The sequence below is a fragment of the Triticum dicoccoides genome, chromosome 4A (assembly GCF_002162155.2).
Source record: "Triticum dicoccoides isolate Atlit2015 ecotype Zavitan chromosome 4A, WEW_v2.0, whole genome shotgun sequence".
Classification (NCBI taxonomy): domain Eukaryota; kingdom Viridiplantae; phylum Streptophyta; class Magnoliopsida; order Poales; family Poaceae; genus Triticum; species Triticum dicoccoides.
The window spans coordinates 661,911,978-661,924,062 of NC_041386.1; the positions used below are offsets into that span (position 1 = coordinate 661,911,978).

At 45.7% G+C, this 12,085-nt stretch overlaps 2 protein-coding genes across 7 annotated transcripts; one reads left to right on the plus strand and one right to left on the minus strand.

The window, feature by feature from the left end:
* The first annotated feature begins 1,635 nt into the window (after nucleotides 1–1,635).
* Nucleotides 1,636–5,487, plus strand: LOC119287808 (pre-mRNA splicing factor SR-like 1). Of its 5 annotated transcripts, none has more exons than XR_005140962.1 (5): nucleotides 1,636–1,759; nucleotides 1,987–2,294; nucleotides 2,420–2,515; nucleotides 3,168–3,239; nucleotides 4,415–4,478. XR_005140962.1 is itself a non-coding variant. In XM_037567424.1 (5 exons), the coding sequence occupies exons 2-5, from the start codon at nucleotides 2,003–2,005 to the stop codon at nucleotides 5,156–5,158; spliced, it is 1,200 nt and encodes a 399-aa protein (XP_037423321.1). In that variant the 5' UTR covers nucleotides 1,636–1,759; nucleotides 1,987–2,002; the 3' UTR covers nucleotides 5,159–5,487. The 5 variants fall into 5 exon arrangements, 4 of the variants coding, with proteins under 4 accessions (XP_037423321.1, XP_037423322.1, XP_037423323.1 ...); XM_037567424.1 differs by having other exon boundaries at nucleotides 1,987–2,290; nucleotides 4,415–5,487; XM_037567425.1 differs by having other exon boundaries at nucleotides 1,987–2,290; nucleotides 2,435–2,515; nucleotides 4,415–5,459.
* Nucleotides 5,488–6,302: 815 nt separating this feature from the next.
* LOC119287809 (pentatricopeptide repeat-containing protein At4g02750-like) lies at nucleotides 6,303–9,829 on the minus strand. Of its 2 annotated transcripts, none has more exons than XM_037567429.1 (3): nucleotides 7,361–9,829; nucleotides 7,185–7,264; nucleotides 6,303–6,930 (listed from the first exon to the last, which is right to left on the minus strand). In XM_037567429.1, the coding sequence occupies exon 1, from the start codon at nucleotides 9,814–9,816 to the stop codon at nucleotides 7,516–7,518; it is 2,301 nt and encodes a 766-aa protein (XP_037423326.1). In that variant the 5' UTR covers nucleotides 9,817–9,829; the 3' UTR covers nucleotides 6,303–6,930; nucleotides 7,185–7,264; nucleotides 7,361–7,515. The 2 variants fall into 2 exon arrangements, with proteins under 2 accessions (XP_037423326.1, XP_037423325.1); XM_037567428.1 differs by having other exon boundaries at nucleotides 6,303–6,935.
* Between the last annotated feature and the right edge of the window lie 2,256 nt (nucleotides 9,830–12,085).

A 12,085-nucleotide genomic window follows, 5' to 3' on the forward strand; every position in this document is an offset into this window, starting at 1 on the left:
ATGACAGAAGAAGTGATGGCTATGCGTGACGGTCTAGCTTTGGCAAATGCTATGGGTTTATATAGGATTGAAGCGGAGTCTGATTCTTGCACTGTGGTGAATTATTGGCAAGGACAGAACCAATGGTGGGATGTAGCAGTGGCGATTTTTGTCGAATGCATAGATTTGGTAACATAGGAAAGGTCATCTTCAAGCATTGTTTTTGTGATGCAAATTTTGTAGCACATGAGCCAGCTAAATTTAGTTTTCGTAAAGCGCGATGACCATTGGACTAATGAGCCTATTGGGTTCTTAATTAGCAAACTGGTAAACGATGTAATTATTCTTTAGGTTAATAAAGCTAGTCAGGATGGCCTTTTCCAAAACAAAGAAAAACCATTCTAAGAATATAAGGACCCCTGCATTTTAATATAGTTAAAAAGTGCCCCTGGAATTTGCCATCTGTGTAAAAACACAAACAACAAATGCATCATATAATGGCAAATTCTCTGTCAGCAAACACCCCTAAATCAGCCCATCGTGTGACAAAGCCCCCTCCACATCCCCTTCTTTTATATAAGGGGAAAAAGTAAAATCACTAATTAAGGAGTACTTCTTCCAAAGATCACCCCTACGTCCTCAGGTTGTGAAAAAAAAACAGAAAACACGTTTTTTCCCGTTTCCGAGAGACACGGTTGTGCCAAAGCACAACCGTGCCTCTCATGGAAGCAAAACCGTGCCTCTCGCGGAAGGAAAGAAAAACAGAAAACACATTTCTTTTTCCGTTTCCGAGAGACATGGCCGCGCCTCTCGCAAAAGTAAAACAGTGCCTCTTGTGGAAGAAAAAAAATTAGAAAATGTGTTTTTTTCGTTTTCGAGAGGCACGGTCGTGCCTTCGCGAAAGCACAACCGCGCCTCTCGTGGAAGCAAAATTGTTCCTCTCGCGGAAGGAAAGAAAAATAGAAAACACATTTCTTTCTCCGTTTCCGAGAGGCACGGCCGTGCCTGTCGTGAAAGTAAAACAATGTCTCTCCCGGAAGGAAAAAAAACAAAAGATGTGTTTTTTTCCATTTGCGAGAGGCATGGCTGTGCCTCTCGTGAAAGAAAAAAAACGCGATTTTGGCGGGATTTTTTTTGTCCAAAAGCTAAGGAAGACAGATAGAAAACCAAAAAAGTCAGAAAAAACCCTGAGAAAAACCGTTTAAAAAGCCGAAAACGCGTGCGAGAAAGTAAAAATAAAAACAAAATCTGAAGGAAGCGCCTAGAGCGCGAGACACGGCGGCGGCTGAGAGCGCGTCTGAGGCTCCCGACGGAGCGCTCGTTAACTAGTTGTTCTTTTTTTAGGGGTGCGCTCGTTAACTGGTTGCTCTCGGAAAAAAAAAAGCCCCTGTCTCTCCTCGCACAAAGAAGAAAAAGAGTGTGTCTTGGGCCCAGGACATCACACATTGTTCGTCTAGCCCATCGTGGGCCGCCACGCCAGGCCCATCTCTACCCGGACCAGCCCGGGCCCGGCGTGAGAGCGACAGGGCCGTTGACTGAAACAACGGACGGCTGAGATGCGGCCGCGGCTCTGCTCAGTCGGTAGAGCTGTCCCCCGCCGCTAACCCCAGCCACGAGCTCCCCCCTCCTCCCTCCCATCTCCTCTCCTCCCCCCACCCAAATCCCCAATCCCCCACGGTCTCGCCGGCGCCCCGCCCCCACCGCGCCGCCGCCGCCTCGCCCTCCCCGGCGCTCCCTCCCCTTCGCTCCGCCCGCCTCCTCCCCGGCCGGAACCGAACAGGTAACCCCCCGATTCCACCGCGCAAGTCCGGATCTCGACGCGACGCGGAAAAAACGAATCTTTCTTCTGCCCCCTTCTCCCCCCTATCGCGCCGCCCCGCAGAGAACTCCGCCCCCGGGCAGAGATTTTCGATCTCCGGCCGACACAGCGCCTGTTTATCTCTCTAGGTCTTAGGAGAATCGCGTAGCCGTCCCGGGCTGAGCCTGTGTGGTGTTTTGGTGTCGCAGAGCAGGGTCCGGGACGATGGAGCTGCAGACGTCGGGGCGGCCCATCGAGGTGCTGATGGAGAAGGTGCTGTCGATGAACATCGTCTCCTCGGACTACTTCAAGGAGCTCTACAAGATCAAGACCTACCACGAGGTCATCGACGAGATCTACAACCAGGTGGACCACGTCGAGCCCTGGATGACGGGCAACTGCCGCGGCCCCTCCACCGCCTTCTGCCTCCTCTACAAGCTCTTCACCATGAAGCTCACCGTCAACCAGATGCACGGCCTGCTCAAGCACCCGGACTCCCCCTACATCAGAGCTGTAAGTAAGGATTATCTTTTCTTGCCCCAGCTTTCTCGTAACGTTTATTTATCTTTCTGCTCTTTATGATTGTATGTTTTTTGTTATGATTGTATATGTTTGATTTTATTTAGCTCTCATGGAATATAGTTATTTTTGCAACAGATTGGGTTTCTGTACCTGCGCTATGCCGCGGACCCAAAGACCTTATGGACCTGGTATGAGCCCTACATTCAAGATGACGAGGTACTGTCTCTTCTGTGTTCGCTCTCTGCCTCATCTGCGTTTGTTTGACCATAAATCAAGCAGCAATAGGCCAAGCTCTAGTTCCAATCATATGTTCTTTTTGTTTACATTGAAGTAACTTTCAAACCTCTGTGTTGCTTTCAACAAAGTGTTTTGTTAACATGTGAAATATAAACAAAGATCTTCTGTTTTTATTGTGTGGCTGTTTTTTCTAAGAATAATGCTTGTACAAACCTGAAGTGACTAGTAAACATATATTGCAAATGAAAGCTGGCACAGCATATGGTTCTTCTTTTGCCTTCCATTGTGGATCAAGTAAAGAAGGATTTTATCTATGAAATAAAGTGAAGCCCAAACAGTGAGCTGATGAAAGTGTGTGATCAGAGAGGCCAGATGGATAGTTCTCTGGAATCCACCATGCCTGTACTAGAGAATAGAGATTACTTGCACTTATAACTTGTTTCTTTATGACATAACGATCTGCACATGTATGATCCTAATGCTTATCCATGTGGATCAACGTGTGCAAATAGTTAGTTTGCCATGCCTGTTCTTAACATTTATGATTTTTTGTGATAAAATGTTTAATTCTTTTGTGGTTCTTTTGTAATGAACCATAGCTCACCTCTACATAATACGTGTTCTCTTTCAGGAGTTTTCCCCTGGATCCAATGGTAAAATGACAACTATGGGCGTTTATGTGCGTGATGTCATCCTTGGTCAGGTATATCTCTTAAACTATGCCCCCATTTCTTCCATTTGACATAACTTTACTATAGAGCTGCTATTACAGTTTTCTATAGTTACCCAAGCACATCCGATGGCATACGTGATTGACATACTATTTTCTGAGCCTAAGTGCAATATCTGTTTGTTGAATCTCACCTGTTGATTTGGCATACTGAGCGGAAATTTCAATTGTGGAGTTGCTTTAAGAGGAGAGATCTCTTCCACCAGTAACCACTTTGTAAAGGTTTGTCATGATATGTTACTCGAATGTTCTTTTCACTTTTGCCACTAGTGTTCCATATTTTCAACTGGTTGAAGTATTCATTGCACATAAAAATGATGTGTGCTTTTGAGATGCTTTACTCTGTTTCAGGCTATATGTCCTGTATTGTTAATTTCTTGGCTTGAGATGCTATTGTTTCCCTTTCTGTCCATGCTTTATGCTTTGGAAAAGATCTATGGGCATATTTACCAAGAGAATCAAGTCCATTTCCCGTATAGAAAAAGGAGGCCCAGTGTGTAATAAGTACCTTAGAACTGGAAGCTTTTGAACTTTGTTTTAGGACGCCTAAGTTCATGTAAAAAACTCTTGACTGGTTGGCTCCCACATACATTCATAGTCAGGATTATGTGATATTTTGGTACAATGGATAGCATCTCCAGTAGTCTATTAATTTTATTCCATATGCAAGCTAGAGGGAAATTAGTACCAGATTGAGTTGCTTGTGTTTTGGTTGAATCAAGACAGTTGGTAAACTCCTTGGTTTGATCAGCTATTACTGTTTGGTGGGTGAGTACTTAAATTCTTATGGTCTAGCTGATACAGCAATGGATATCTGTCTCAGTTGGCACGAAGCACTAGCAGTCATTTGGCTAGTTCTTATTTTGGCCAAAAAAAAAAACACTTCAGTTTAGTTTTTGTTGTCACTGTTTGCCACAATAACTGAGAACACCTCAGCCCTAGCCTAGACGCTCGTATGCCAAATACAACAGAACAAATTAACCTCATAATCATACTCTGTTACCACTTTATGTTTCTTGACAAGTTATATGCTATCGTATCCGTCTAGTATTTCCTTTCCAGGCCATTATTCTAGTAGCTTGAAATGAGAAATAGCATTCACACGTTTGGTAAACTAAATTTCCTTGTCATTTATTGTTTCTTTGCAGTACTACTTCGACAGTCTTCTTCCACGAGTGCCTCTCCTAATTCTGCGACAGGTTACTGCCCATCTGGAGAAAATGAAGCTCCCAACAAAGCAGTCAGGGATAACTGGGGATTCTAGCCGCCTTGGTTCAGATGATACTGCCCGGCGGCCTCCTTCAGTGAAGGCTTCTCTGTCCGTCTCTTTTGGTCAGCGTGCTCCACACCGTGCATCCACAAGGGATTCATCCCCAGTCCGAAAGACATTGCCTTCTGTACGAGAAAGGGAAAGGAGTCATGATGGCAGTCATGCCAAATCTCCACCCAGGAAGCACCGAAGTCAGAGTCGTGAGCGCAGCCGTGACATTGAGAGGGACCGTTCAGATCGCGATCGTGGTAGGTACAAGGATAGGGAGCATGGTCGGCACAGCCGTGATAACAGAGACCGTGACTACCGCCGCTCAAGCTATTCTGATAGGGATGTTGAGAGGCGCGGCCATGAAAGGAGGGATAGGGACTCCGACCGAAACGGGCGTTCGAGTGGCCGCAGAAGCAGGAGCAGGAGCAGGAGTCCAAGCCGTGGCAGAACCAACGGGGACAGCCACCGCTCCAGCCCGTTTGGTAAAGCGCCGGAGTCATCAAACCTGGCGAAGCTGAAGGATCTATACGGTGACGCGACGAACGCGAAGGACGACGCCGGCGACGACAGATCTCGCAGGGACTCCGGAACTGAAGAGGTGATCAGATTGGGAGGCGCCAGGTGGAGGTGACCGCCAGAAGCCGAGAACCATGGGGATTCTATTCTTGTTGTACTAACATGCTATACGCCGCGGGCGTTGCGCAGCAGCTAATGGGTTTCGTCTCCCCTGCGCTCCTCTGCCTTCCCTTGGGAAAAATGTCTCCGACTAGCGTGTACAATGCAAAATCTGTTGGGAGGCTAAGCCGTTTAGTGGCGACGACAGATAAATTATTTGTTCACTTTGAATAGCCAAATTCTGTATCTGATATATGCTTTATGCGTTGTGAGCTCAAAACAGACATTTGCTTCTTTGCTTGTGTTGTCAGTGGTGATATGCGGCGCCTGCTCGTTTCACATGTATTAAGACCGTATGCAGTGCAAGGTGCTTGATAAAACAAATCGGTTTTGTAAATTAATTAGAGGAAGAAGCAATTTATTTCACTTTCTGCCGTCGGATAGATCATGGATGGCCTTGCCTTTGACTGCCCCCTTGCCTCCCTGGTCAACCATGGTCGCAGAGCAGCCAGCACTTCGATATCATATACTCCCTCCGTTCCTAGTGACCACATACGGAGTAAAATGAGTAAATTTACACTTTAAAATATGCCTATATATATCCATATGTGGTAGTTCATTTGAAATCAAGACTTACATTTAGGAACGGAGGGAGTACCAGCGAACCCTAGAAAAATCTAAATCCCCTTTCTATCGACGATGGGTCATGTAGGTACCTCTGCTATAGAAAAAAAAACCCGCTAGTGTTTAAGCAAAATGTTTTGGTTTTACAAACACCTTTGTACCTGGCCTATAGAAAACTTACGCCTCATCTAGTTCCATCATTTTGAGAAAAAATGATTTTTTTTTATTTTTTTACACAATTTGAGTCACTTGTTGATTCACGATTACACCTATTAAAAGTTTCAAACGCCCTCTTTTTTAAATTGAAAGAATCATATAAAAGGAGCATTTTACTAGCAGCTATGGAGATTGCTCTAGCTATAGTTTCAGATATTTCACCTAGTTTTAACAACGGGTACCCAATATTCGGGACCCCTTTGTGCTTTGGCGTTTTAAATGAAAAATTGGCAGAAAATGACCAAATTGAAATATATTAAATGACGACGATGGTATTGGATAAAAAACGCGCTTTGATGAAGAAAAGTGCAAGGTGGAGTCAATACACATCGCTGTGTTCCTAGCGGAGTTTAGCCTTTGTTTATTTTGTCGTTCGATGCATCGTTACCTCAAAATATACAATGTGATTTTGAGAGACATGGGGGAATTACAGAATTATGGAATGTGGTACAGTCTAGGAGCAATACAAAGAACAGCTAAAAGAAGAGTGACAGAAGGTCCATAGCCAGCTTCCCGCCCAGAAAGGGTCGAGACCGAGCTCCGGCTAGACGGGTTACCGCTTCAACCATCCATCAGGCGAAGAAGGTCTTCTCCGGTGAGAGCTGTGGCATCAACTTCCCTGGTGAAGCTCTGCTTCGCCTCGAGCCTTAAAGCCGCGCCCTGCCATGTAGCTTGCGACGGCGGCCCTGCCATGTAGTCGCATTCCCTGTGCTCAGCCGGACAGTCACCATGATCCTCAGCTGCTGAGCAGTGTTGCCGGCGTGGAGGGCAGAAGAGGCCATTCAGTGGATGCCACAGATAGATTGGCTGGGTATTTTTCGCAGACCCGGTTACATCCCAGAGTCACCCCTGTTCCGAAACGCAGGGATGGAACTGAACATGTCTTGGCCTGCGCCGCTCCTTCCATCCTCTGCCGACCAAACTCTTCTTAACCTGGTAGAGAGGTTTCTGCTCTGGCAAAATTTGGCGCCTTATTTAGTCTACCTCTAAATGATGGCACACATTATATGTACTCCCTCCGTTCCTAAATATAAGTCTTTTTAGAGATTTCAACAAGGGACTACATACGGAGCAAAATGAGTGAATCTACACTCTAAAATATGTCTATATACATCCGTATGTTGTAGTTCATTTGAAACCACTAAAAAGACTTATATTTAGGAACGGAGGGAGTACAAGCATGCGATCCGATTGAATCGTACCTGACAGATGAGTTTCACGATTCCAGGTTCACCCATCCACCAAGAGTCTGTCCTGAACTTTCAGACGTTCTACAAAAGATCTGTAAACAAAAGGTTGTATCGTCAGAACAATGCCTTAGATGCCAAAGTGAAGGCAGTTATATGTGGTACAAGAGTAGTTTTTATAGAATTTTTACCTGTTTGGTGGAAAATGTCCATATAAATGATCGCAGGCTGCACCGTGGATATTGCCGTATATACCAGCTGTGCCTCACTGTATACAGCATAGTGTTTTGGTACCAGACTGACCTACCGTTGGAAAAACACAACAGCAGTGAATCATGCTGGGACACTAAATCCAGCTATAACCAACTTCTTTCTCGGTGGCAGTTCTCCTAATTTGACTTCTTAGACTATCAATCGCACCCCATCTATTTGTTGATCCATGTACACTGATCAGGTGAAGATAAGGCATTTTAGTAGAAGGATTTATGGCGATCAACTGACTTGCCGCATGCTCTGCTAACTTATCATTGCCACTCAATCTGCAGCTGCTCAAGAGAGAGGTCCATATTGCTGAATCAGGTTCAAATGGCATCGACTTAACCAACCCTTCAGCCTCCTCAACCATGCCTCTCCTACAAAATAGGTCAACCATGCAAGCATAGTGCATTACATTAGGCACAATTCCATGATCACGCGTCATCGCATCGAAGAAATGTTTTGCTTCCTCCAAAAGACTCATGTGATTACATGCAGAAAGTACACCAACAAATGTGATTTCATCAGGATCAACTTGTGACATCTTCATATTCTCGAACATTTCAATAGCATTTTCACCAAGGCTACTGAATGCATATCCATGAATTATTGTATTCCATGTAACCACATCTCTCTTACCCATCTGATCAAAAATATTCTGGGCTGCAACCATTTTGCCACATTTGCAATATAGGCTAATGAGTGAATTCTGACTTAGTAAACATAACTCGAGTCCAAGCTTGATAGTTGTGGCGTGAAACTGCTGACCATGAACAATCATAGAATGGTGTGCAAAACAGCTTATGAGGCTAGAAACAACTGATTCGCTTGGGCGCACATATGTTAATAGCATTTTCTTGTACATCTTAAGTGCATCATCAGTTAAACCATTTTGAGCGAGCCCCATAATTAAACAGCTCCAAGTTACCGAATCATGCGAAGGTGATTCATTGAAGAGCCTGTAAGCTTCAGTAACCTTGCCTTGATGAAGAAAACCAGCTATCATCACATTATAGGTGACAACAGTCCTTTTGTTCATCCTATGGAAAAGGTCCAGGGCATCATCCAGATATCCTTCTTTCATGTATCCAAAGAGTAAAGATGTACAAGACATTACATCTGTTTGGGGCATACTATAAAACATATCCCGTGCTTTATCTAGCATTCCGTTGTCTACAAACCATGACATCAAAGCAGTAGCTGCTTCCACGTTCTTCTCAGGCATCCTTGAGTATAACTCAGTAGCATCAGTAATTCTTCCATCTCTGATATAGCCATTAATCATCGAGTTCCACGAGACCTTATCTCTTTCAGTCATGGAATCAAAAAGTTCTCTAGCCTCATCGATCTTGTCTGCATAAATATAACCACATATGATGGCATTCCATGAACCGACATGCTTTCTGTCCATTTTATCAAACTCCAATTGTGCTTCATCGATGTCCAAGGAGTTACAGTACATCGCAACTAATGATGCCTCGATAATCAGGTCAAGAACAAATCCACACTTCACAGAAAACCCATGAATGCATCTACCTCCTCCAATACTTTTCAGACCAGCATACGCATTCACAACCTTAACTAGAACTGCATTTGTCATTTCCTCCCCATTCCGCATCAACCTTCTGAACAGTTCAACTGCCTCTCTGAATCGCTGATGGTGGACAAGCCCTCCTATCATGACACACCACGACACAGAATTCTTCACGGGCATCGAGTCAAACAGCTCCAACGCCAGCTCCACCTCATGCACCGTAACATAGCCCTTTACCATGGCCGTCCAGGACACGACATTGCGACCGGGCATCTGATCAAAAACCCTGCGGGCGTCGGCTACCCGGTGGTTCATCATGAGGCCTGATAGAAGAGCATTCCACAAGGCCACATTTGGAGTGTCCACGTCGTCAAAGACTCGCTGCAGGCAACTGAAAACCCCACAGTTGGCATACATGGTGACGAGAGAGGCGCCCACGAACACATTACCCGTGGAGCAGGACTTGAGCGCGAGGCCGTGGACGCATCGCCCCAGCTCCAGAGCCTCCAGCCGCGCGACAGCTGACAGCACGGTCGAGAACGAGGTGTGGTCCGGCGGGAGCCCGCGACACCTCAGCTCCAGGAAGCCGTATGCAGCCTCCCGGTACGCGCCCTCCCGCGCGTGCGCGGCCATGAGGGAGTTCCAGGACACCACGTCGCGCCGCGGCATTCCGTCGAACACCTGCCGCGCGGCGCCCGGCCTGCCGGCCCTCAGGTGCGCGCCCATCAGCCTGTTCCCGGAGGCGATGCCCTCGTCGTGGGAGCAGACACAAAGCGCGCGCGCCGCGTCCCCCGGCGACTTGGGAGGCCGGGAGTCCGCCGTTCCGAGAACGCCGGCGCGCCGCGCCGTGACACGCATGCCGAAGAAGCTCCCGCAGCGCTGGTAGTTGGCGCGAATAGCAGTGTGCTCCTTTTTTTTTTTAAGGAAACAGCTTCGTAAAACAGTTCTTCATGGGGCCACACATGGCGCGGCCCACCAACAAGTAATATTTTTTCCTTTTTAATATAAATATATTAGACACTAAAAATATATAAATATATCTAATTTTCTACTAAATTTATAAATCAGTTCTAAAATAGAAAAATACTCCCTCCGTCCCAAAATAAGTGTCTTGAGCTTAGTATAAATTTTTACTAGAGCTAGTACAAAGTTGAGACACTTATTTTGGGACGGAGGGAGTATTACGTATTGCAAAAATAAATGTTCACATATAGATAATAAATGTTCCTACATTTAAAAACAGTTGTTCAAAAAATTAGAAAACAGATGTTCACATGTGTGAAAATAAATGTTATATATACTTGGGAAAAGTTGTGCATGTCGTGAAAAGAAAAAAAGAAAAAAATGTGAATGTATTACATAAATATACGAGTATTTTCCAGAAAGGTTGTAATTAAATAAAAAAAAGCATGTATCATAAAAAAATTGTCATAAATTAATGCTTATGATATTAAATATGTGTCTGTCAGTATCAAAATATTTTCATATATTTGAAAGTACATATTCATAAATAGAAGGAAAAAGGAAAAAGGTAGAAAATGAAAAGTTAAAATATATACTGTAAAAATAAAAACATGAAATAATATGAAAGTGCTAATAATGAAATGGGAAAAGGATAATAAAAATAAATATAGATACTATGAAAAATAAATAAGAACATGGTCTAATTGGGACGATCGACACACCATGGGTGGTCATGGACGTCGATAGTCATATTTCATGCAATGAGCGGTAAACTGGATTTCCACGAATAACAACATGAATTTGGAGGGGATGTAAGCCTCATGACAGGCCCACAAGACTCAACCCGATATTGCAAAAAGCCCAGCTTGCGACTTACGTGCCTTTGTATGTAACCCCCTCGTCCGCCCCCATGGGCGGCCAGGGGGGAACCCTCGCCGCCGTCGGGCGTCTCTTCCCCACCTCCCTCACCATCGCTGCCGTGGGCGAAGCCTGGTCGACAGGGGCAGCGGCAGGGCATCTCTCACCTACGCGGGATTCGGCTGGCGCGGGGCGGCCTGTTCGTGAAGAGGCGCTAGGCTACCGTGGGAGTTCGCTGACGTTGCGGGCAGATCCTGGTGGCGGCGTGCGCGTCGCGCTGACAGCTGGAGTCCATGCGTGCAGCGCGGATTGGCGGCTGCGGGAGCGCTAGGAGCTGGTGTCTGCGTGAGTCATCACGTTTGGTCAGATCCTTCATGATCTGGCGCTAGGATGCTGCGGCCAATGCGGGGTGGTGGTACTCGTCGTTGCCCAGCTCGAATTTTTTTGATCTGGCGCCTGGACGGATCTGCACCGGAGTCTCTCCTCGATCCTCCTTTTCATGGGATGAGCCCTATGGTGATTTCCTCTCCCGTTGGTTTCGTTCCTCGACACGTGGCAAGATCCGGAGTAGACATAGGTTGGTGGTACAAGTTGGGGACTGATACGTCTCCAACGTAGCTGTAATTTTTGATTGTTCCATGCTATTATATTACCTGTTTTGGATATTTATGGCCTTTATTTTACATATTTATATCATTTTTGGGACTAACCTACTAACCGGAGGCCCAGCCGTATTGCTGTTTTTTTTTTGCCTATTTCAGTATTTCGAAGAAAAGGAATATCAAACGGAGTCCAAACGGAATGAAACCTTCAGTAGCGTGATTTTTGGAACGAACGTGATCCAGAGGACTTGGAGTGCAACTCAAGAAGCAACCGGAGCCTCCACGAGATAGGAGGGCGCCCCCCCCCTTGTAGGGCGTGCCCCCTGTCTCGTGGGCCCCTCGGGCGTCCATCGACGTACTCCTTCCTCCTATATAAGTCTACATACCCCAAAAACATCCAGGAGCCACCTGAAGAAATATTTCCGCCATCGTAACCTTCTGTATCCGCGAGATCCCATCTTGGAGCCGTCGCCGGCGTTCTGCCGGAGGGGGAATACACCATGGAGGGCTTCTACATCAACATCCTTGCCCCTCCAATGAGTTGTGAGTAGTTTACCATAGACCTTCAGGTCCATAGTTATTAGCTAGATGGCTTATTATCTCTTTTTGGATCTCAATACAATGTTCTTCCCCTCTCTTGTGAAGAACTATTCGATGTAATCTCTTTTTGCGGCGTGTTTGTCAAGATCCGATGAATTGTGGGT